At 53.7% G+C, this 23,613-nt stretch overlaps 1 protein-coding gene across 5 annotated transcripts in view; it reads left to right on the plus strand.

Moving 5' to 3' along the window:
* The window catches only part of MID2 (midline 2), a 60,502-nt gene that overhangs the window by 23,462 nt on the left and 13,427 nt on the right, over positions 1 to 23,613 (plus strand). For 4 of the 5 annotated variants that reach the window (XM_068205025.1, XM_068205029.1, XM_068205027.1 and 1 more), the window contains exons 3-4: positions 19,390 to 19,485; positions 23,162 to 23,269. In XM_068205025.1, coding sequence (XP_068061126.1) covers positions 19,390 to 19,485; positions 23,162 to 23,269 — 204 coding nt within the window. The remainder of the gene's footprint in view (positions 1 to 19,389; positions 19,486 to 23,161; positions 23,270 to 23,613) is intronic. The other variant, XM_068205028.1, reaches the window with a different exon arrangement.

A 23,613-nucleotide genomic window follows, 5' to 3' on the forward strand; every position in this document is an offset into this window, starting at 1 on the left:
TTCCATACTGCTCAGAATGGTGTTTTTCCTGGATAACTGGTGCACAGAACCATTTTTTATGAACACTGGGTGGAGGATTGTGTGTTTATTGGGTGCAGAAGTTGAAAGCTGGCTATTCCCTGATGGCATCTGCAGGCATAAAGCTGAGCCAGGATGTTGGGAAGCTGTGAGCCCATGGTGGAGTCAAGAACGTTGATGTTCTCAGAGACTAATGACTAGGTTAAAGGCGGCAGAGTATGAATTTCTTTTCAGCCACATCTGCTTCCAACAGTCAGATCCAGCAGGAAGCCACGCAGGCTGGAAAATGGAAGGATGCTTAGAGAGGGTGTTGAGGAGAAAGCAGCGGGAGTGGGGCGGGGGGGGTTAGGAATGTGTTTTAGGAATGCTGTTTGGAACATAAACTTACTGGTTTTGTTTGGAATGTGCCAGGTGAGGACAGAGCAGGTTATTTATTGCAGAGATGGAGGTGGGACATAGGTGGTGGCTTTCATTGCATTCTCCTCCCAGACACTCTCAGGCACCAGTACAGGGATCATGAGGTATTGTCCTCCAGTGGCAGGGCTGGAGAAAAGGATGCAGTGGTATCTCTTCTCCAGCCCCTCGGGAAGCATCAATCTACTGGCAAAAGCCAAGGGGTTACAATTCCTACTGTCACAGCCACCCCTCCAGCTCAGGAGGCTCTGGAAGTGGTGGGACACGGGCAAGCTGAGTAAACCAAGGACTCAGCCCATCTCCAGGGGCCATGGAGCAGGGCATGGGATGAGTGTCCTCTCACCAGGCAAGGTCAGGCTCTGCCCACTCCCACAGCCTCTGTGTATCTGTGGTGTGGCTTCCACATGGCATCACACTGCTGCGGGCCTTGGCAAGCCCCTGCTTTGATGCCGTCCCAGAAGCAGATTGCTCCTGGATGCTCCTGGGCTTCCTGGCCCTTTGGAATGCCAGCTCTGAGCTGTGCATCAGAGACGGGAGATTCACAGCTGCTGTGGGTCACTTCACAGTGCCACGGGCTCGGAGGGGGCTGGTGCTGTTCCACTGGGGCTGGAGGAGTCCTGGGGTTTTCCTTTTATGTTACAAGACACGAGACTAAAGGGTGAATTTTTAGCAGAGCCGGGCTACAGGTGATGTGTGCAAGGCTGAAGATTCCCAGTGTGCAGCAATTTGTCCAGTCCCAGGTGTGAGCTGCGATTTTCCAGCTTCTCCACCCAAAGGGTCAGAGCATTTCCCTTGGGAGCAGCCTCTCACCCAAGGGGTCAGAGCATTTCCCTTGGGAGCAGCCTCTCACCCAATGGGTCAGAGCATTTCCCTTGGGAGCAGCCTCTCACCCAAGGGGTCAGAGCATTTCCCTTGGGAGCAGCCTCTCACCCAAGGGGTCAGAGCATTTTCCCTAGCAGCAGCCTCTCACCCAAGGGGTCAGAGCATTTCCCTTGGGAGCAGCCTCTCACCCAAGGGGTCAGAGCATTTTCCCTAGCAGCAGCCTCTCACCCAAGGGGTCAGAGCATTTCCCTTGGGAATGCTCTCTCTTCCCCTAAGAGCATGCCCATGGGCCATGCTGGGCTTGCTAATGCCAAGGAGTGCCAGTTGCTGGGGACCAGAGCAGTGCTCAGAGAGGAATCTGGTGTTGGTCCTTTGGCTGATGCTTCTGCTGGAGACAAAGTGCTGGTTATTTATTTCTTGGTCTTCTGTATGCTCAGGCTTTCCTTGGGCGCATCTCCCAAGCACCCCTCGGGGAAGCCCACCCTGCAGACAGCATTCCCAGCAGTACATCCCCATGGCTCTGCTGGTGGTTTGGGGGTGGCAAGTGCAGCCAGGACCCACGGTTTGGGCATCTGTGTTCCTCCTCCTCATCACCATCTCTGAGCCCTGCAGTCTTCCTCAGGTGCAGCGTGGTTGTTAATGCCCTGGAAGAAGAGAAATTATTGTCTTGAGCTCATTTTTATCTGTTTTTCCTGATGAAATGAGAGGGAAATTTCTTGTTTTTCTTCCCATACAGTGATCGTGTGGCCACTGGGAAAAAATCTATTAAAGTTTAGGATGGGGAAGAGGGTGAAGGAGTGTGGAACAGCCTGGGGCTGGTCCCAGGGAGGCTGAGGCCTCCATCCTCAGCAGGGACCCCCTTCACCCCTTGCAATGCCCCTGCCTTGGGAAGGCCAGGCCTCTGCCCTGGACCGTGTTTGCTCAACCCCTTCTTCCCTTGCTCAAACCCAGCATTTCTGTTTCATCTGATGCCACTCGGTTCTTAAAGCTGTGATTCTGAATTTCACAGTGTTCCTTGTCAGTCTCAGCAGGAAATATGTTTGGGACCAGTTGGGAAACAGAAGGGAAAAAAAATTACCAGAAGGGTTTTTTTCACTTCTTTGATCTGCATTTATTTATTTATTTATTTATTAGCAGAAAGCGCAGCGAGAGCGCAACTCATCTCCCACAATCTGTTTGCTGCTTGCTGGGTATTAGAGAATGACACCAGCTGGGCTGGTAAAAAACCCTTAAAAAGAATAATCCCAAAGCCACATTAGCAATTAAACATGTCACTCCCTGAACTCTGAGGTTTAATCCATTTTCTTCCCACTTTTTCTCTTCCTTTTTTTTCTTTTTTTTTTTTTTTTTTTAAATTTTCTCTTGCTTTGTTTCTGGGTTCTGGTCGGAGGCTGTGCCAGATGGGGGCTGTGCCTCAGACTGATGCTGAGTTATTTTATATTCTCCTCAGGATTAATTAATGCAATGCATGGGCAGCTCCTGCGTGATGGCTCTGCTCTGAGGGGCGTGGGGTGAGCGGTGCATTTGGGTCGAAACTCCGAGTGTGGGTTTGAGACGCTGAATCATGGACTCCTTCAGGTTGGAAAAGCCCTTTGAGATCGAGTCCAGCCATCAGCCAGCACCAGCACCTTGTTCATCACTAACCCGTGTCCTCCCCAACCCTTCCGTGGTTCTAATACAGCAGCAGGGACAAAGCCCCTGTTATATGGGACCAGAGCCTTGAGAAAGAGACATGGGAAGCTGATGGGGGAACCACACCCTTCCCGTCCTGGGCAGCAGGAAGGTAGGAGGGGCTGTTCTGCTCCACCTGCCCCCAGGTTGGGCGGCAGGGGCCAGGCTGGGGGGTTTCCCATCCTTTCATCCACACTGGGTGTGAGCCGAGCAGAACAGGGGATGCCTGGGGGTCCCGCCAGAGAGGCAGCCCTGGCACTGAGCTCCATTCACTGCTGGGCTGAGGCGCTGGGAGAGCGGGGAAAATTAAGGAGAATAGAGCGTAATAAACGTGACGGTTTTGGAATAATTTAAATCCAAGTCATGCCCAGCCAGGGAGTTTATTTTTCAAGTTGCCCACGGCTGAGCTTTGTGTAACCTTGGGTAAGTGAAGGGATCCTGCACGCCTCTAGTATGATCTGTGGTGAGTTATTTAGTGCTCAAAAGCTACTTTTTAACCGTTGTAAAACACCGCGATCAAAAACTAGAAATTAAATTCTGATGGGGCTGTTCCAGAGCCCAGGCCGAGGCCTCTCGTGGAAGCTGCTGCTCGCAGCAGCCCTGCCAGCACATAAATCTGTGGCGTCAGAGGGAACAAAACATTCCCATTGGCAAAGATAGTCTCCAAAGAAAGATGAGGGGACTAACAGGGGAAACGAGGGAGGAAAAGCAAATTAGATCAAGGTTCAGTGAGTGACCCCCAGGGTTGGGGTCTGCCAGGGGGATCAGTGTGGGAGGGTTACTCTTGTGCCTTGACAGCGTTCAGTGTTGAAAGTGTCTTTTGACCCATCGGGGGATGAGCAGGAAGGGGACTGCTGGAGCCAGATGGGGCCAGGAGCAGGCAGGGAAGGGTCAGGAGCAGACAGGGAGCAGGATCCCTGTGTCAGCCTTTCACTATAATAACTCAGAATCTGCTGCAGAGAATGGCCCAAGGGTTTTGGGATGAAGCTGAGCTCCTGGTGTGGTGGCAAAGGGTACAAAGAGGTGAGGCTGTGATTTTCCTGGATGTGGGAATTCCTGTTCTTCCTTCCATGTGCATAGTCCTCCTGAGGTGTAGCTCCAATGCTGAGCTTCATAGGGAGCTGCTGCAGGGACCTTTGGGGTTCCCAGACTGTCCCTTCCACTGGGAGTTGGGAGTCAGGCCAAGACCCCAAGGAGCTGGGATGCTCTGTGCAGCTCCCTGTGCTGCTGATGCCAGTCTGCTGCCTACAAGCCAGGCCCCAGTGGGACGTACTGGGCTGAAGGGTGCCTCTGGATCAAGCACCATCCCAGCTATCCCAGGGGATTTGGGAAGCCCCTTCTTTGGGAGAAGAGGGGATGTGAAATCAAAACCATGTCAAACCAAGCATCCCAGGGCTGGTATGTGTGTTATGCTGAGACTTTGGAGAGAAGCTCAAACGTTGACTCAAATCCACTCCAAAGGCTTGGGGGAGGGAAAAAAAAAAAAAAAAAAAGCGAACCCACAAGGTGTTTGTTTATTTTCTGAAACTCTTGGGATTTTCCAGCCAGCCTCATGACTCCCTCGGGCTCTGACTCACTGGGATGGAATGGAAGTCCTGAGCTGGGCAGCCCTAGTTGGTAGGCAGGGGCTGGCAGGGGACCCAGGGCCAGGGGCTGCCTGGGGGCTGCTGCTTGCCCCTCAAGAGCCCGTGTCTTGCTGCTGCGTGCCAGTGATGGTGGCTCCAGCCTGACCCAGGGCTCTCCCAGGGAAACAGCTGGATGCTTTTGGTCCACCCTGGGAAATCTTGTGCCTGTGGAGATGGTCTGCATTTGTGAGGAGGGGGTGACAGCGACACTGCCCCCTTATCAACCCCCCCCGAGGGTCCGTGGGTGGCCCTGGAGTCCTGCCTACAATGCTTGAGGCTCCCCTCTACTGGCTGTATCATAGACCAGATCTGTTTCCTTCCTAGGGTAGAGGAGGGAAGGAGACTTTTCCTTTTATCAGAAATTGATGGGCTTTTTCTGGAACAGTGAACAAGGGCTGATGGGAGTTTTGCACTTCACTGGGTGCAGCTTTAGCCAAGTTTGAAGCAGCTGGAGCAGGTTTTGGCATGAGCATTTACCCTGTGCTCAGCACGAAGGCTCCAGTGGTCCCTCCCCTCCGCACTGCCCAGATGTTGTAACTTTTGGAAAAGTCTGCCTTGGGTTGGTTCCCGGTCTCGTTCCTGAAGGTGGTCTGCAGAGAGGCTTGGGCAGCGGCATGGCACGGGGTAGGAAGCTCCTGGGGTGCTCGGCGCCACTGGCTGGCGTATTGCCATGGTTCTGGGGGGGCAAGGAGGGCAACAGGGCTGGCTGGAGGCAGGGCTGGGCACATGGGCTCCCTCTGCTCTGCCCAGAGCCGCTGCCTTGGGGCGCCTTGGGGCACCTGCCAGCAGCGCCAGTGTCCCCGGCCCCAGGGCAGCCACGGCAGGCCGAGCTGTTTGCTCCAGGAGGGAAAACGTGTTCAGGCATTTTCTCTCGTGCCTGTTGCCGTAAGACGTTGGAGCTTGAGCAATCCATGGGGCTGGTGCCCAAGATCTGCTGGATAAGCTGGCACTGGCGTTGTGCCGGGGCAGCCCAGCAGCGTGTTGGGATGTGCTGGAGGAGGCCGTGGGCTCGGACCCATGGGCTGCTGTGGGCCTCAACCCATCGGAGTCACCAGGGGTGCCCTGGCTGTGCAGGGGCAAGTGCACAGGCTTTGCTGGCCAGGATTTCTGTGGCAGCCATGGTGCCACTTGGTCTGGTGGGACTCTGGGATACAAAGGCTTTGGAAGTTCACTGTCCCCTCCACATCTCTGCCAAGTCCCGTCTAGCACCCCATGCATTGCAGGGGCAAAAGGAGTCCCCAGGCAGCACCAAGGCTCTGGCCACGGAAGAAACCCCAAAAATGCTTTGTGCCATTGCTTGGTGATGGTTTTGGTGATTTTTCAGTAGTTTAGGCATTATGTTTACTTTTCCAGAAGCAAAAGAGCAAAGGGGTAAAGGCAGAAGGACTGTGACTCTCTGCTTGCATGTGCACAAGGGGTTAAAGCCTTCTCCAGCGTTGGCACATTTACCCTGAGGCTCAGTTTGTACCGAGTGCATCTATCTCAGCATCTCCAGCGAGTGCATCTATCTCAGCATCTCCAGCGCTGGTTTGAACAGTCTCACCCTGGCTTTACATAAGCAACAAATCAGCCAAAATAAGCCCCATCCCGGGCGGTTGTTGGCGTGTTGGTTCTACTTCCCAGAGAAACCCAGGGGTTTGCGTCCTGCTGCGCGCTTTGGCAGCGCCCACACCGAGACCTGCCAGCCCAGGCATGGCTGGGCCGGGAGCGGGGAGCGCTCCCCGTGCCGGCTCCCCGCGTTCCCAGGATCTGCCTGCTGCCCCCGCAGCCAGGTGCTGGGGCAGGGAGCCCGGAGCACCCGCAGAGCTCACCCAGCCAAGCAGCTCCCACTCCCCTCGGCGTGGCTCGGAGCCAGCCAGGGAGAAACTCAGGGCAGGCTCCCCGGGAAATGTGGGATGGCCCGGCTGAAGGTGGGGATGAACGTGCCCCCGGCAGCTCTCGCACCGTGCTGGTGCTGAGAAGGTGGAAAAGTTGGTTAAGTGCAGGCACGTCCCACCCAAAGCAGGAGTTTGGGAGGAGGTTATTTATGCGGCAGTCTCCACAGGCTTTGCACTTCATAGGATCACAGAATATCCTGAGTTGGAAGGGACCCACCCCTTCTGGCCAGCTCCTCCACTTTTTCCATCCAAATTTGTTCTTCTGATAGGGGAGGCGAGGAAGGGAGACCCAGGTTGTGGTGTCACCCTCCAGCCTATGCCTGGTGCTGCTCCATGCCAGCCTCTCACAGCAGGAGCCAACTGTGGATGAGAGAGGAGGTCTTCCACAGGCTACATTTGGCTTAAGTGTCCCCATTTACTCCTGTCCTGCCTTTCCCAGCAGTGGGATGTGGGATTCTAAACCATCCTTGGGGGGCTCTTCTTGCTCACTTGGGCAGGAACTTAGCAAGGCCCCAATGGAAGAACAGCTGTGTGGGGACATGCTCCAGGGTTGTCCTGGCTGTCCTTGGGGTGTTCAGGCATCTTTGGGACAGGGAGGACTCTGTATTGCTCAGTGCTGGGCTGTGTCTTCCTGCTGCTGCTGCTGCCTGTCTCATGCCAGCTCCCTCCATCGGGGCCAGGTGTTGCCAGGTGCCGCCAGGTGCAACCAGAAATCTCTGGGTACCATCAGTGCTGGGTGCTGTCTCTTATGGACCCAGTGCCCGAGTGCTGACACAAGGGCAAGGTTTGCAGCTGCCTTTCAACCCTGACACTGAAGTTTTGTGACAATCTTGCTATTTATATCAGTCTAATTAGCAGTGTTATTAATATTATCGAGGCGCCACAGTGGTAATTATATGTCTGCTTAACATGTGCTTTCAGTGCTGTTCCAATCCACTGTGATTCTGCCTGACGTTATCCCACCATTAGCATTGTTTGTTGTGTGCTGCAGAAGATAATTTGATGCTCCTAATCACTGCAATCCTCATTAGCAAACTGTCCCCACGTGCCCAAGCTTTTGAGAGTGATGCCACCAAGTGCAAGGGATGTTTCTCTGGGAAATCTTCCCCGTTTTGGGGGTTTCCTGTCCATCAGACTCTCCCTCAGAAGGGAGGGAATCCTTGGAAGATCCTGCCCCCCAAAATAAAGCAAGTAGATCTTTGCTCTGGCATCTGCAGGAGCTTCTCCGGTATTGTGCCTGGAAAAGGTTTTAAACTGAGAGGAATCCTTCAATCTGGGACAGGGGAAGAGAAGCGTGTGATTGCTGACACTCTCCCGCCTGCTGTTCTGCCTCAGCCGACTGTCCCGAGGCTCCAGCTCCTCCACCTGCTGCTGCAGAGGTGGGGGAAGGAATGAAAAGGCTCCTGAGTGTGCGCAGGAGCTGGATCAACAGGGAATTAAAACCCAGCTGCTGGAGCATTTGATCAGCTTGTTTGATCATCGGAGCTGGAAGATGAATTTTCAGGGCATGCTGGGAGAGAGAAGGCTCCCGAGCGCGGGCTCTGTGTTCTGTTATCAGGCATTGGCAGCCAGCTCAGTGCCCCTTTCCAGCACAAGCCCCTGATGGGGAGTGTGGGGTGGGGAAGCTGTGAAAAAGGAGGGCTGAGGGAGTCATATTCTGGAGTCTTGGCAATGACTCGCTTGCCCTGTGTCATGCTGGGAGGGGGCTCTCTGGGGCAGATGGTGCTGGTACTTCTGGCTACCCAGCTCAGTTCCTGCTGGTGGGATGCACCCTAGAGATGGGATGGGTATCACAGCCCTAGAGATGGGTGTTTCGGCTCAGAGATGGGTGTCACATCTTCCAGAGAGCTGTTTCAGCCCTGGAAATGCTGTCACAGCCCACAGGTGGCTGTTGTAGCCCCAGAGATAGTTGTCACAGCCCCAAGATGGGTCTCACAGCCCCAGAGATGAATGTAGGCAGGGTGGTTTCCTTCCCTTTGTGTTTCTTACTGAGCTTTTCCTTTCGGATGGTCCCTCCCCATCCTTGGACATTGTCACCCAGCACCTCTTAGTCTTCCTTCTCCTCCTCCTCCTCCTTGGCCCTCATTCCCCATCCACTTCCAGCTCTCATCTCATCTCATTCCAGCATGGATTGTCTGATTTCAGGCTCTGCCTGTACCCAGCTCCCAGATGGAGGAACTGAGAAATAATTCATAGGGACAGGAGCTGGATGCCTGTGCCATGGCAGGTAACAGTGAGGTGCTGGTAGAGGCAGTAGAAGCATGAGTAGGCTGAGACACCAAACAAACCTCAGGCTGGGACAAACAGGCGGGCTGGAGCCCGAACCACTTGCAGACATAATTTATGCATTTATTGCCCATTAATATTTTAGATTAAAACTGTGTTCTGCAGTGTTTTGGCTCAATAAAGCCAAATCCTGTGCCATGCTCACAGCACAAGTCAGGCTTGGTGTCACTCCTGTCCCTTGTCACCGATCTCTGGTGCCAGGTCTGACTGATCCCTGCAGAATGAGCTCCTATGACTCCTGCCGTAAGTTAAAATGCAGGAGCTTTAGCTTCACTCTCCAGCTAACTTTGTATTTGTAATTCAAACCATTTCTTCCCGGTGTTTAGGCGTGAATTCTGCTTTGCAGCCACTTTGTGTATCCCATTCAGTTTGGGAGCAGCCAGATCTCAATCTTGATGTGCAGCCCAGATAGTGAGGAGGTGGGGAACAGGTAACTTCTTCAGAATTCTTCCTTACTTTTTGCTTACATTTTGCTAATTTGGTTTGGGAGGTGAGATAGGAATTGAATGAAGTGATTAGTAAATCTTTGATAAACCCATTATCTGGTGAAAATCGCAAAGTGGCTTTTTTGATGTTGAATGGAACCAGATGTTCTTTGGGAATGTATGAATCTTCCATGAGTTTCTCTCTAGCACTAAACTCCCTGCTCAGTGCATTCCCTTTGAATTGCATCCCTTCATTTCTGCCACAGACGCTTGGTTGTTTATTAAGTGCAGATAGGAATTTGCATAAATGACTTGCCAAATCCCAGATTTCCTTTAGCAGCCTCAGATGGGTGTTTTTGCCCCTGAGATTATATTGCTGCTTGGAAAAGCTGTTGGAGCCTGTGGAACCCCAGCCATGCTCTGAGCCAGGTGTCACAGGTGCCCATGGGGTGGTTCCATGGCTCCTGAGAACACATCCCATATCACAGGGCTTTGCCTAATGAAACTCCTGGTTGTGAATCACACAGAGAGGCCCAGAGGATGAAAAGGAAACTTTAATGGAAAAAGTGCATGATGATGCTCTGAGTTTGTCCTCTTCTGCCTTTAGTAATTGTCGGTGACACTGAATCTCCTGCTATTCAGACACACCTTTGTACCTCATGTCAGTATGTGTCAGTTTTTTTCCCTGGAAATTCCATCTCTGAATTCTCACACACCCTGAGAGTATTCCAAAGGGCTCTTCCCAGCCAGACAGTTACCTGCAGCAAGAGCAGTTAACATGATTGCAGTGTCCTTAGAGTATCCCTGGAGACTGCTGTTCACTGGTGTAGTGCCTTGCCCTGCCCTGCCTTTCTCTGCCCTGTCCTTCCTTCCTTTTACCTGCCCTCTTCTTCCCTCCCTTACCCTCCTCTCCTTTCCTCTCCACTCCTCTCTTTTGAGGAAAACTTTGATGGTGTTCTTTGCCTGCCATGTATTCATAGAACTCATTCAAAAGATACATCTTCTTTCCACCAGTCAGCTCTTCCAAGAGGATATACATATTTATGGAATGAGGCTTTATCTGTCTTTTATACTTTTAAAGGGTTTTGTTCACTTTGGCTGCAGAGCCAGCAGTGCCAGGATGCTGGCTGATGCCTGACAGCTGATCCTCAAATGTGGGGCTCTCAAGATGTCTCATGGTCTGATCTCTCCTTGAGCTGTCTTGTTGTTGGTTTGTCCTCTGGTTGTCCCTCTGCCTTCTGACAGCCCCTCCAGGCACATGGTGTGTTCTGGTTTCTAATCCTTCCCCATGCCTGAGACTGTTGCTCTGTGTTTCAGGCTGTGGGTTGTGCTGTCCTTTGGAATCTCTGTCTTCCCAGGGTTGTGGGTGACTCCTGCTTGACCTTGCCCTAGGGCTTGCTGGGCTGCTCTCCCCCGAAGTGCTGCTGGTGGAGCTCTCTGGGCATGGGACCCTGTGAGCCATCCACCCTTGGGGGTCTTGCAGACCCCAGATCTGGCAGGATGTGCAACAGGGATTTGTTCACCTGGGTGTCCTTAGGACACTGAGGATCTTGGGAAGGAGCTGCACTGCTGCCAGCACTTGGATCCTACAGCTCCAGCAGCAGGAGCCCCAAGAGGCAGAAGGAACTTGCTCCCTTGCAGCCTCCACAGAGCGATCCTCCTGTGCAGGGAGGGCTTTGGGCATCATCCCCAAGGCCACAGTGACCCAAAGGGGTGACAAATGAGTCCTTTTTGCTGCACAGGAGAGACAGAAACCCGAGAGGATGGAAGGCTGGAAGGTTGAGACTGAAGGAGCAGGTGGACATCCACAGCATCTCCTTTCAGTTTTTTTCTCTCTTTGCTCAAATGTTGTGGTTTCATCACTGTGGCAGAATAAAATAGGATCATTGTTAATGGGTTACTTTTCTGGCAGAAGGGATTTTTCAGGGAAGCAGGAATTCCAGTGACATTCAGCTCCATTGAGGACAGCAGAGCTGCTTCCTGGGTTCCTCCCAAAATGAGCCCTGGGGTTTTCTGGGGCCAGTGGGGGGGTCCACAGCTGGTGGGGAGCTCTGGGGCTGCTGCCAGCACTGGCTTCTTTTGCTCACCATCACCCATCCTGCAGTGAACTCAGAGAGGGGAAATGGGGAGCTGTTCCCCAGCCCTTCTCCCCCTCGGGCTGTGCAGCTGTGGTGGTTCCTACAGCAGAGCATCAGAAAATGACCCCTCTATAACTCCTGGTTTGGAAGGAACCAGGAATTACTCACTGGAGAAAAATTCCTGGAAAAAGACATTGCTTGGAGCACTGGAAATCTTTTCTTTCTACTCTGTCTTTTTAAAGGAATAAATAAAAATAGTGGGAAATGCACAAATACGCTCCAGGCTCGCTGTAGTTTGGGATTTTTTTATAGCAAATGTAGCACATTTAATAAGATCTCTGAAAATCACATTCTTTTAAGCTGAAAAACACACGGTCTGAACTGGGGAGTAAAATCTTAGTGTTTAACTAGGACAGCTCCAACAAGCAGATCATGCTTAGATGACTTCAGGAAAAAAAAACTGGCTTGTCACAGTGAGGACAAATATAATAAAATATTTAAACAATTTTCAATACTTCTGTAATGGTACAGAAAACCAGGATAATATGCAAGCGGAGAAGAATGGCTTTGGAGAGATTAAAGGATGTAAAGACTGAAGGACCTAAATCAGCCATACACATTTCTGCCAGGATGAACCTCTGTGATGCCCAGAGGCTGCCCCATCCCTGGAAGTGTTCAAGGCCAGGGGCTTGGAGCAACCTGGTCTAGTGGAAGGTGTTTCTGCCCATGGCAGGGGCTGGAACTGGATCAGCTTTAAGGTCCCTCCCAGCCCAAACCATTCTGGGATTCACTGATTCTGGTGAGTGCTTGGGGAGTGGGAGGACCTGCTCAGCTGCAAACAGCTGCCTTGGGTGCTGCTGGCCCCATCATACCCATCGAGGCAGCAGGCAGTGCAGGGTGGTATTAAAATATCCTCTCCAGGCTGTTGGGTGTCCTGGGAGAGCTGCTGCCACCTGGCTTGTTCGCAGGAGTTCCCTGGGCTGGGAGGAAGCCTGGTGCTCCAGAAGCCGTGTGCCTCACACGTGCCCCCTGACTGCTGGGGGGCTGGGGCCCAGGAGCTGACCTGCCACATGTCCTGCCTCTCCATGGCCTGGAAGTGGGCGTCAGGATCTGTCCCAAAAGGTCTTGGTTGATAAGGAAGGATGCAGGAGAGGGAACGCCCCGAAGCTGCTGTGCTGTGTCACAGGAATGAAGGGAACCCGCCTCTGCTGGAAGTGTATTTGGTGGAAGTGTGGAAGCTGAACTTGTCTTTGGGCAGCTCCTGGTTTTCCCTTCCAGTTCCAGGATCTGCAGAAGTGTGCTGTGCTTTGCCAGGCTTCTGCCTTGTGCTGATGTCCTGGTGGAGCCGCACACTTACGATGTAGGAGGAGGTCTGGGCACCCCCTAGCAGGGAGCTGCCTTATTCCCATCCTTTCTCTCATAGCCAGGAAAACGGCTGTTGGGAGGAAAGTGTTAAAACCGGAAGATTTGGTGAGGAGGAATACTTGTGCTCAGTGACCTCGCAGCTGGGAATGCTAAGAACATCAGTGTGGGAAATCTCCCATTTATTATGCCAAGTTTTGTTCATCGTCTGCCTGTTTTGAGAAGCAGAATTCCTGTGTAGGGGGGTAACACACTTTGACAGACATGCTGGAGCCTCCTGCTGGGAGACAGAGAGACCATAAAAACACCTTGTGATAAACTGCGTGTGCACAAAGCCCTGTGATGATGCACTGGGGCAGGCAGCCCTGCCTGCTGGGATGAGCTGAGCCTGAAGGAGCAGTGTCCCCGCGTGTCTGTGCCGCCAGCGTTGTTAGACAGGTAATGAGATGCATCTACTCCTGCCATTTCCACTGTGGTTTGGTGTCTGCCTGGCTACCTGTGTGTGTTGATTGCCACAGCAGCCCGGTGTGGTGTGCCAAGGAGCAGCTCGTCCCATGGGAGACACCCAAGGCACAGCTCGTCCCATGGGAGACACGCGTGCGTGCCAAGCTCCAGCTGCAGAGGCTCTCTCCCACCGCCAGCCATTTCTCTTCTCCCTGCACTGGGGAGGACAGCCCGTGCCAAGGACTTCCAGGTGTTCGGGCTCTTACAGTATTTTGCCTGAAGGAATATTTTTGGAAGCAAAACCCCTGCTGCTGTTAAGTAGCACAGGGACAGGGGTAAATGAGGAACAGGGAATGCGCACCCTGGAGCTGCACCAGGCAGCCAGACACAAACCCTGCCAAAACAATGCTCAGACCAGGTCTGCAACTAATCAGCAACTTTGGAGAAACAACAACATTAAAATAATTTGTGTGACTTCCCCCCCTTGTGACTTTTCCCCAGGACAGCTTTGATTTACAGGAGAACTAGCAGCACTCCCCAGCCCTCAGGTTGTCCATAGGAGCAGGAACATCTGGTCACATTCCTGGGTAACAGAGGCCCAAGAGTGAGGCACTGGGAGGAGGTGAGTGGGACCCTAGGTCGCTCCACTGGCAGGTGATGGAGCAGGTTCTACCTGCAGCCATTTCTGTCCCTCTCGTTTCTTCAGTTGAGATGTACCCTAGAAAGGGAGGAGCTCTGCAGGCGTAATTCAATGCTGGAGCTGCCAGAGATGTGTGGCACTGGTAATGGTGTCCCATAGGAGTGTGGGTATGAGTGACACCTCCCCATGGGGTGAGGCAGCTGCACGACAGATCCAGAGTGTGCTTTTAGCTCATGTGGTGGGACAAGCAACAGGTTTACTCCCCAAAACCAGGCAGGTTTGGGCAATGCTGGTTGGCTCAGCCCGAGAGAAGATGCTGCAGAACAGCCGACAAGACACAAATCCGGGATGTGCTGATTCGGCAGCAGCACGTGCAGCGGCTGCAAATCCCATACTCAGCTCACCCTGTTTGCTCGAGCTTTTCTGCTTTAGTTTTTGTCTCCTCAATTTAAATTCCCAAGGAAACACAAGACACAGTATGTACTGATGCAGCCCACACTGGAATGCTGTGTGGAGGAGCATGGATCCCACCTGCCCCCCAGTCCCTGCTCAGCCCAGCACAGCTGCTCCTATGGGCTCTTGACGGTTCCTTCCTTTCTTTCGTCCCATTTACAAATTGGAGCGTGGCCACTGAAGTGGTGGATTTACCCCACTGTGGGCAGGACCTAGCCTTAGGTCTTGCCAGGCTGGGATTACTCTGTGCTTTCTGTGAGGTGAAGGGGAGGGGCTGGGGCCACCCCCAGGCTGGGCACTGGGGACAAGGCTGGAGCACTGTGTACCCAGGTAGCATGGGTGACTCCCACCACAGGGCTCATGGTGGCTGTGGCTGGGAGCCCTGGCTGTGACAAACCTACCCCTGTGCCACCTGCATCCCCAACCCTGCTCCCCATTGGGAGCTTCCCTCTGGAGCTGCTTCCCAACTGAAGGTGAGCGTAGAAAGAGCAAGTCAGGGTTGAAGCCTAACAGATCATCAGGGATTAAACGTGATTAATGGATTTGGAGCTGCTCTTTTATTGCTCACACTGATCAGGGGACATGGGGCATGTCGCCGCACCCTCAGGTATGTGTTGGCTGAGTGCATCCCCCTGGTCCTCATCCCCTCCATGCCGGGGGTCACTGCCAGAGCCTCTTTGCCTGGCTCAGGCTCTGGCTCTTGCCTCTTCAGCACCATCAGGGCCCCCACCCCCATGCTGTGCAGAGCCGCTTGGTTTCTAGGTCAGCTCTGCCAGTGGGGCGACAGCAGCCCCGAATGCTGGCAGAGGTTTCAGCTCTTACTCAGTCTCTTTGACTCCAAAGTGACTTAAAATGCATTAATGTCACACATGGCAGCTCAGTTGTGTCCCTTTGTCACTTGTCCCGTTGTCTAGGGACATTCTCTGAGCAAAGCCCAGTAGCTGACTGGCTTTGCATATTTTTCCCCAAAGTTGTTTTTTTGTTTTTTTTTTTTCTTGTTGGTGGGAATTTATTCTAAACATAGAATTGTGGAATCACAGAATGGTTTGGCTTAAAGGAGACTTTATGCTCATCTTGTTATACCCCTTTTCCTGAGTGGGGACACCTTCCACTGTCCTAGGCTGCTCCAAGCCCCAGTGTCCAGTCTGGCCCTGGACACTGCCAGAGATCCAGGGGCAGCCACAGCTGCTCTGGGCACCTTGTGCCAGGGCCTGCCCACCCTCACAGGGAAGAATGTCTTCCATATAGCTAACCTAAATTTCCCCTCTTCCAGTCTGAATCACCTGGATGTGCTGCTGCCAGGGCTGGCGGTGAGCAGTGCCATGTTCTGTGCAGCCGTGGGAGGTGGCAGTGGGAGCATCCACTGGCATGGGAGCAGTGCCAGGCTCTGGACCTGCTGTGGCCACTGAGAGGAGCCTGATCTGAGCAGTGCTGTCCACGGCCAGGTTGGACAGGGCTTGGAGCACCCTGGGATAGTGGAAGGTGTCCCTGCCCATGGCAGGGGTTGTATGAGATGAGCTTTATGGTCCCTTCCAAACCCCTGTGATTTTAGTTTGGCAGCGCAGAGGCAGCTGCCAGTGGAGTGGGAACATGCTGTACCAACCCCACTGTCACTGTCCTGCTCCAAAACCCCTCCAGAGCAGATGGGGTTGGAATGACCCTGGTGGGAGCTACCTGCAGGTTACCCTGTCCAGCTGCTGCTTCCCCAGAAAGCTGCCCCAGCATTCCTGAGACAAACCACGTCAATTCCATCATCCCCACAGTGGGTGCCTGGGGCAGGAGCTCAGTCCAGAGCCGTGTTTTGGTCAGGAACACGGACATGAGTGGAGATTCCCGCAGCTCCAGTGCAATTCTGCCTGATGCTATCAACAGTGTTGTGGTTTTAAAAAATGAACAGCTCCCTCAGGAGCTCCATGGCAGACTCCTGATGCCCTGGGCGATGTCCTGGTGACATCTGGCTTCCCTGTGCTGCTCCAAAACAAGTCAGAGGACACTCAGCAGGAATCCTGCTCGTGCTGGGACCTGGCAGCACATCCTCAGCCCCGAGGGCTTGACTGTGCATCCTCAGCGTGGCAGCGATCCCAGATGGCTGCTGCAGGGGCTCATCCCCTGCCCTGTCCAGGTGAGGCTGATGAATGTTGGTGGCTTCCAGGAACTGGTTTTCCTGCCGCTTTGGCAGGCAGGGAGCATTTTGGAGTGGGTTTGACTTGGTGCCTGTATGCCTGCACGTGGGTTTGTGGATGCACACATGATCTGTGTTTGTGGTGCGCAGGAGGATCGGGGCAGGGATTCACCTCCATTATTGGAAGTGATTATAGATGAACAGGGGCAATGAGAAAAGCCCTGAGTAAATCGTTGGAAGTATCACTCTCCAGTTTTGGCTGCCTTTCCATGAAGATAAATGCAGGAACCTGTCTGGGCTAAGGCAGAGCCAAAGGACATCCTCTGTGCATTGTGCCAGGCTGTCTCTTGCCCCTCAGCAGTGCTGAGGGATGGCAGCAGCCACCCACCACCCCTGCATTCCTGTCCCTAGGGCTTTCCCCAGCTCCAGGGTTCTCCAGGTCCTCCCAGCCCACACCCACAGGTTCATGCCACTGGAGGAGATCTGAGGGGGGTCCAAGTCCCCAAACCCCTGGGGACTTGGACCCCCCTCAGGTCTGGGTGACGTGTGGGGAGCCTGTTCTTTGGCCACCTGCTTGGGGCTCAGAGCCTGCTCTGTCCCATCTCTCAGCTGGTTAAAGCCACAAGGCTGACAGTGTTTCTCAGAGTGAACCAGCTGCCAGACTGGTGGATGAGCTGGGGACCAGCCATGGAGGGCATCTGTGGCCAGGCACAGGCAAGGTCGTGTTTGATGAGCACAGGGACAAGGAGGACACCATGCATTTATAGTTCCTGAAGTTGTCTTGAGCCTGCAACCTTGATGCCTTCTTCAGACAGAGAAATAAATCTATGTTTAGTTCAACTGCTTGTTTGGTATTTGGAGGAAAAAGAAAATCGAGTTGTTGCCCATTGTGCCCATAACTGAACAAACATGAGCATTGGTACTTGCAGGTCAGTGCTTGCTCTCCTCTGGCTGGGTGGGAGTGGATTTATTGTGTATCTGGTGAGTGGCAGGCAAAGGGGTGCAGGTGCTGAGCTGCTCTGTTGGAGTCGTGGGAAGGTTTGACCCTGTGGATGCTTGACACTCGGCATGGGGGAGGTTCAGAGGTTCAGCCCCTGTCCCAGGGTGCCTGGGCACTTCCCTCTCTGGCCCCGCTGTCCCTGGGTGACCCTTCTTCCCACACAGTGCCAGTGACTCCTGCTCAAGGCCTTTTTGTTACTTTTTCTCACTTGTCTCCCCAGTTGTAGAGAAATCACCTATTTGTATTTCAGGACAGAAGGTGGAGGTTTGGGGAAATGACGGGCATTTAATAAAGCAATTAAAACCCAGCCCCTATAATTGCTGTAATTTATATACACCTACAAAATAACCAGCTGGTGTGATCCAGGCTTCAAGCCCATTTTATTCGTTTCAGCACATCAAACAGATGGAAGCATTCCATCTGTGTTTTCCTGGGATGCAGAGGGGTTGGCAGCGAGGGTCTGTGGGTGCACTGAGGGCAGGGGAGCAGCAAAGGGCTGTGGAACCATCACTGACACCAGTACAGCACCTCTGACTGCCTCAGCATTGCCACAGAGGATGTGTGATGAAGGGATTGGTGCTTGGGGACAGGGTTTGCTTGTGTTTGTGGATGGGAGGAGTGATGCCATCCCCTAGAAAACTTGGGATGCTGCAAATGGGGTGTGGGCACATGTGCTTCAAAGCTGTACCTCAGCCCCCCCGCCCTGGCCTCCATCACAGCCTGGAAGATTAAAGCAGATTGGTGCGAGTTCAAAGCTGCAACCTCAGTGCAGCCACGCTGGTGATGAGGGAGGTAATTAGCAAGTGAAATGTTCGTTGCTGTAGTGAAATGATGTTTATAATATTGGGCTATGAGGAGAGGGGGGCGGGAGCAGCTGGCTTTTCCATTATCCATACAGCCCCACTCTGCAAACCCTTCTGGCATAACTGAGGCTCTCTGGATTTTATTCCATTTCTCCAGCCTGTTCCTGCATTCTGCCTTACTTGCCCTTGGCCAGCAATTTTCAGGGTTGCAACAAGCTTGGGATATTTTAGGAGGCAGTGGTTTTTCAGGAATGAGTGCTCTGCCTTGTGCTTCGTGCCTGTAATTCAAGTTCTCCTGGCTCAGTAGCCCCCAATTACCCATGTGTACGGAGAGGGGCCGTGTTTATGGGCCTGCTGGAGTCAGATGAAGGCCTCAGACTGCAGTTCCTACCTGCAGATGAATGAACCACCTCAGGGACCCTCTTCCAGCCCTGGAGTTTAAAATATTAATAGGATATCATTTCCTGACAAGCGCTGCAACAGGTAGCAAGTGCTTTGTTATAAGGCATTCCCGTTAGCAGAGCACGTGGAGCTGGCAATGCTGTGTCTCCGAAATTGTTAACACCCAGAAACCGTGTTCCCCCCGTGGCCACGGATATCAATATCCCCTCAAGTGGGGTCTTCATCGGTGCTTCACCGGATCCCCTATCTTCTCCCAAAGCAGTGCAGCCTGTGGGCACCAAAGCAGGCCCAGGAATCCCTGTCCTCTCAGGTCGTGATCTGCTGGCCATGATCCACTGGTCACGACTTCCTGGTCAAGAGCTGCTGGCTGGGATCCACTGGCCATGATCCACTGCTCATAATCTTCTGGCCCAGATCGACTGGCTGTGATCTGCTGGCTGCAGTCCACTAGCCATGATCTGCCGGCTGAGATCTGCTCTGGCGAGCAAAGGGCAGCGTGGCTGGGGAATGAAAGCCAGCACAGTGCAGCTGAGCTCTCCCTGCCTGTGCCATGGTAGCTCCAGCTGAAGTGATTGGCAGAGAAGACATCGCTCTCCCATGGCTCATCAGGCTCTTGTTCATCTCCCTCACCCTGTGCAGAACAAAATTGATGATGAAAATAGTCAAAATTTGCTCTCCAAAGGAGTGGCAAAGGGCAGACACCCACGCTGTCCTCTCCAGCTAGTGACACCCCAGGGTCACCGCGGTGCTGGGCTCAGTGTCTCCCCCATGGCATGGGCAGGAGCTGCTGAGGACCCCCAGAGCCTTTGCCCAAAGTCACTCCAGTGTCCTTCCCTCAGGCAATGTGCTTGGTGGCAGAGGGTCTCAGCTGCTGGCAGGGGACTGGGGACACTCCAGCTTTGCTGATCTCTGTATTTTTCCTCTTTCTCCCATTTCTGGACCTGCAGCAAACCCTGGAGACAAATCTCACCAACCTGGTTAAACGCAACAGCGAACTGGAAAACCAGATGGCCAAGCTGATACAGATCTGCCAGCAAGTGGAGGTGGGTGAGGGCTGGGGGGGCTGGGGGAGGTGTCTGGGGCAGCTTCCTCTAGAGAGTCAATGCATGGATCACCCCAGAGTCCCTTCCTGGGGCTCCCCTGGGAGCAGAGATGAGTGTGGGGGGTAGTCCCAAGCAGTGTCAGACATAGGGATGGTTCCCAGGGGTCTGAAGTTGTCATGACTGGGAGCCACTGAGAAGAGACATGGGCTGCTGAGCTGGCTGCAGGTAGGAGGACCTGCCCGCTGCTCTGTGCTGGGGGCAGCAGCCGCCTTTGGTGGAAAACAGAATGAAACTGAGCGTGAAAACAGGGCTCAGCCAGGTGACACTGAGCCTGTAACAAGGCTCATCAGCCAGGTGACACTGAGCCTGCAAAGAGGCCTCAGCTGGGTGACACCGAGCATGCAGCAATTCCTTGAACCACCAGCTTCCCATAGAACTAAACCCCAGGCTGCTGCCATGGATCCAGGGGGAGTTTGCCTGAGAGAACACAGCAGTTGTTTACTTCAGCCTCACACCCCAGGCCTTGTAGGGCATGCAAGTCCTGTGCCTCCCCTGCACTCCCCCAAGCCATCCCATGGGCCCAGCAGCCAGCAGGATGCTGGGATGCTGTGGTGGGATGTGGGGATGTTGCCTCAGGATGCTGCGAGTAAGATGGAGGGATGCTGTGGTGGAATGCTGCAGCAGGATGCAAGGACGCTGCAGCGGGATGCAGGGATGCTGCAGCAGCACAAGGGATCCTCCTGTGCAGGGTGGAGCCACTTGCCCACAGCAAAGCATCTATGATGCATTTTCCCAGGGAGCTGCAGCTTGTCCTCCACCACCTGCATCTCAGAGCAGCCGGGGTTTGGGGCTGTGAAGGTGTTTCAAGCCCTGTGGTTTCTGCAGGCAGCATCAGCGCTTTGTTCTTCACTCCCTCAATAATGTCCTGATGCTCTGGCAAGAGGTAGTGAGTGCAGAAGCCCTTTTTGTGAGTGCCAGCAGGGCTGAGTGTGCCACCAGCAGCTGGCAGCCACTGTCACAATGTGCTGAGAAGGAGGAGGGGGCTGAGATGCTCTGAACTTCCAGCCAAAATAAGGAGCAGAAAAATCCCACTTGGCTCTGCAGCACTGCTGGCCTTCTGTGTCACTGGTGTTGTCCTGCTTCTCTCTGCCTGTGCATCACTCTGCAGTAGGAATGGCTTTGTTGGGAATGTCTCTCCTGGGCTCTTCCTCTTCCCCAGGGCTCAGTGAGCTTGGACTGAGCCTGGGAATACAGATAGCATGGATGTTTGGCAGAGAGAGAAGGAGCCAGGATGCCCTTGCAGAGTTCTGGTGACAGTCACCAGCCCTTGCTGCTCTGATGGGCCATGATTTGGCTCTGAGAACCCACCAGGGATGTGGCTGGATGTCCTTCCAAACCCATTCCTTTGAATCCAGCTCCAATGTCTTAATGACCTGACATAGGATAAATTGAAAGATATTTGGTATTTCTGTCTGATCCTCAGAGTCTGAGACCTCTAAGCTGTCATTTTTGACAGAGTTTGTGAGTTTTCAGCTTTGTCAGACGCTCTGCTTAAAATAACAGTTCAAATAACATTTCTCAGCTATGCTGAATGCACAGCCAGGCCCTCGGAGGCCCCTTCGCAGAGAGCACAGTAAACTGTGAAGCAGAAAATATCTGTGCTCTCCATCAATCTGATTCCAGGGAATTTTGCTTCTGAGATATTTGCAGACATGCACACAGGCAAGCACATGCAATCCCCATGTACTCTGCCCCTAGAAACATTCAGTGTAAATCTCATGGCATGTCCAGAGAATGGTGCCACCACCACCTTGAGGCACAGGGGTTCACCCCAGGGAAGGGCACTGCAAGTGTCCTCAAGGCCCTGAGCCTGGGCTGCCCCTCAGAGTGACTCTGGTGCATGGGGGGCTGTACTGAGAGAGGTCAAAATGGCCAAACCCTGTGGCAGTGATGGAAATGTGGGCCAAGGAGGGCAGATAACAACCCTGCATAGGAGCTGAGTTTGTAAAATAGGGATGGTACCAGCCCAATGTCCCACTGTGGGGAAGAGCAGAAGCCGCAGGTGTGCCATGGGACTGTGGTCTCTGTGTCACAGCAGCCTCAGTGTGAGCTCCTCGTGTCCCCAGGGCACAGCTGCTAACCAGCCAAAAACCTGTTGAGGACTGTGGAGGTGGGATGGGGTCCTCTGCTCCATCCCCGAGCTGCCAGGGTGTGTAGGAGGAGGCTTGCCTGTGTGTGAGTCAGGCTGTGGGCTGAGATGCTGAGATGCTGCTTCTCATCCCCACGAGGTGCAGGACAGGCTTTTCCCAGAGCTGGGTTTATTCTAGGACTGTTGTCCCTAGCACATTCCCCCCCAGCACTGAGGTGGGTGAAATATTTTTTCTCTCCCTTGTTACAACTAAGAGCTGCCCAGCTTTCCTGCAGCCGTAGCACCTGCTGAGTGTTCACCCCCAAACCCAGCATTTACCTGGGAGCTGCTTCATCCATACAGAGTGGTCTGGCCAGTGTCCAGGTGTTCTTGAGCCAGGGCTTTGCCAGTGGAGCAGTCCTGGTCTGCAGTACCCCATCCATGCTCTGCTGGCCCTTTGGGGGAACCCCAGCCTCAAAAATGCTCCTATTTTGGCAGAAAGCAACTGGGAAAGAGACTGTGGTGCCCTCTGCAACTTAACCTGCCTTCAGCCCCCCAGAACTTCAACATGGTTGACGGGAGATTTCTTGCCCTGGGCAGGTGTTCAGATTTAGGCTGTGGATGGCTACAGATTTACCTTGTCCTGTAGCCATCCTGGAAGGGGAACACTCCAGGTCTGAGCTGGACCATTGGTTGGAGGGATGGACCCAGGGCCAAACTGAGGTACCCCAACCTCCCCTTCTGTCCTTTGGCCCAACATTTCTTTCTTGCCCCTTGCTGTGCACAGCCTTCAGCCTCACATTCCCTCACCCTCATGTGTCCTGGAAGCTGAATGAGAGGGGGAGTCCAGGTTTGTGCTCCTGGGAGGTTGGAGTGACAGCCATCCCTGTGGGCACACAGCTTTGAGGGACCAGGGTGCTGCCAGCTCTGCCACAGCAGCACAGCAGCTCTGCCACAGGAGCTTGCTGCAGGCTCCAAACCCTGGGGCTGTTCCCCACCCCTCCGCCACATGCAGCAGATTGGGAAGATTTTCCACTGTTCTTCCTCAGTGGAGCTCTCTTTGCAGACCATCAGCTGTCTCCCACTCCAGTGTTGCATAATCTGCTGGCCAGGTTTAAAAAAAGATCCTGTAGCAAAAATGTGGTTCACTCAAGGCTGCCTTGTTTCAGAGGGATTTGGGAGTATAAAATAAGGAAAACTGATTTCTGTCCTGGTGTGTGCTTTAACGAAGTGCTAAGGCTCGATTCCTCTTCCATGAAGTGCATTCCCCCTTGTCCTGTCCTGTCCATCCTCCCATGGATACTGGTTTTCCCTGGAGGCAGAGGACTGGAACCTCTGCTTGTGCCCCCACTGCACTCTGTGTGTGCACTACTGTGAGCACAGCCATGAGAGCGTGCTGTGTGTCCCTCCCAACGCCTGTGTGCTGTGTGTTCCTCCCAACGCCTGTGTGCTGTGTGTCCCTCCCAACGCCTGTGTGCTCTGTGTCCCTCCCAACGCCTGTGTGCTGTGTGTCCCTCCCAACACGTGTGTGCTGCTGTTCCTGGCCAGGTGAACACAGCCATGCACGAGGCCAAGCTGATGGAGGAGTGTGATGAGCTGATGGAGATCATCCGCCAGCGCAAGCAGGTCATCGCCGTCAAGATCAAGGAGACAAAGGTGAGGGGTCCCAGCTCCTGTGTCTCTGGTCACAGGTCCCCTCCTGTGCCCACGGGGTGGCCACTGCAGGGTCTGCCCCTCCTGTCTAGGAACAGCCCTCCTGCAGCCAGTGACACTGGGACGTGCCAGCCTCGGGCAGAGGAGCTGCAGCAGCGTGTGTTGCCTTGCCATGAAGGATTTGCTTTGAGCATATCAGTGCATCTCCTTGTCCAAACTGCAGGTGTCCCCTCGTGCTGCCCTCCGTGCCACTCCATATCCAGGTGTCCGTGCCACTCCATATCCAGGTGTCCATCAGTGCTGCTGCCCCAGGGCTCCTCTGCCGAGGACAAAGCATGTGCTGGCTG

Source organism: Anomalospiza imberbis, chromosome 14, assembly GCF_031753505.1.
Source record: "Anomalospiza imberbis isolate Cuckoo-Finch-1a 21T00152 chromosome 14, ASM3175350v1, whole genome shotgun sequence".
NCBI lineage: Eukaryota > Metazoa > Chordata > Aves > Passeriformes > Viduidae > Anomalospiza > Anomalospiza imberbis.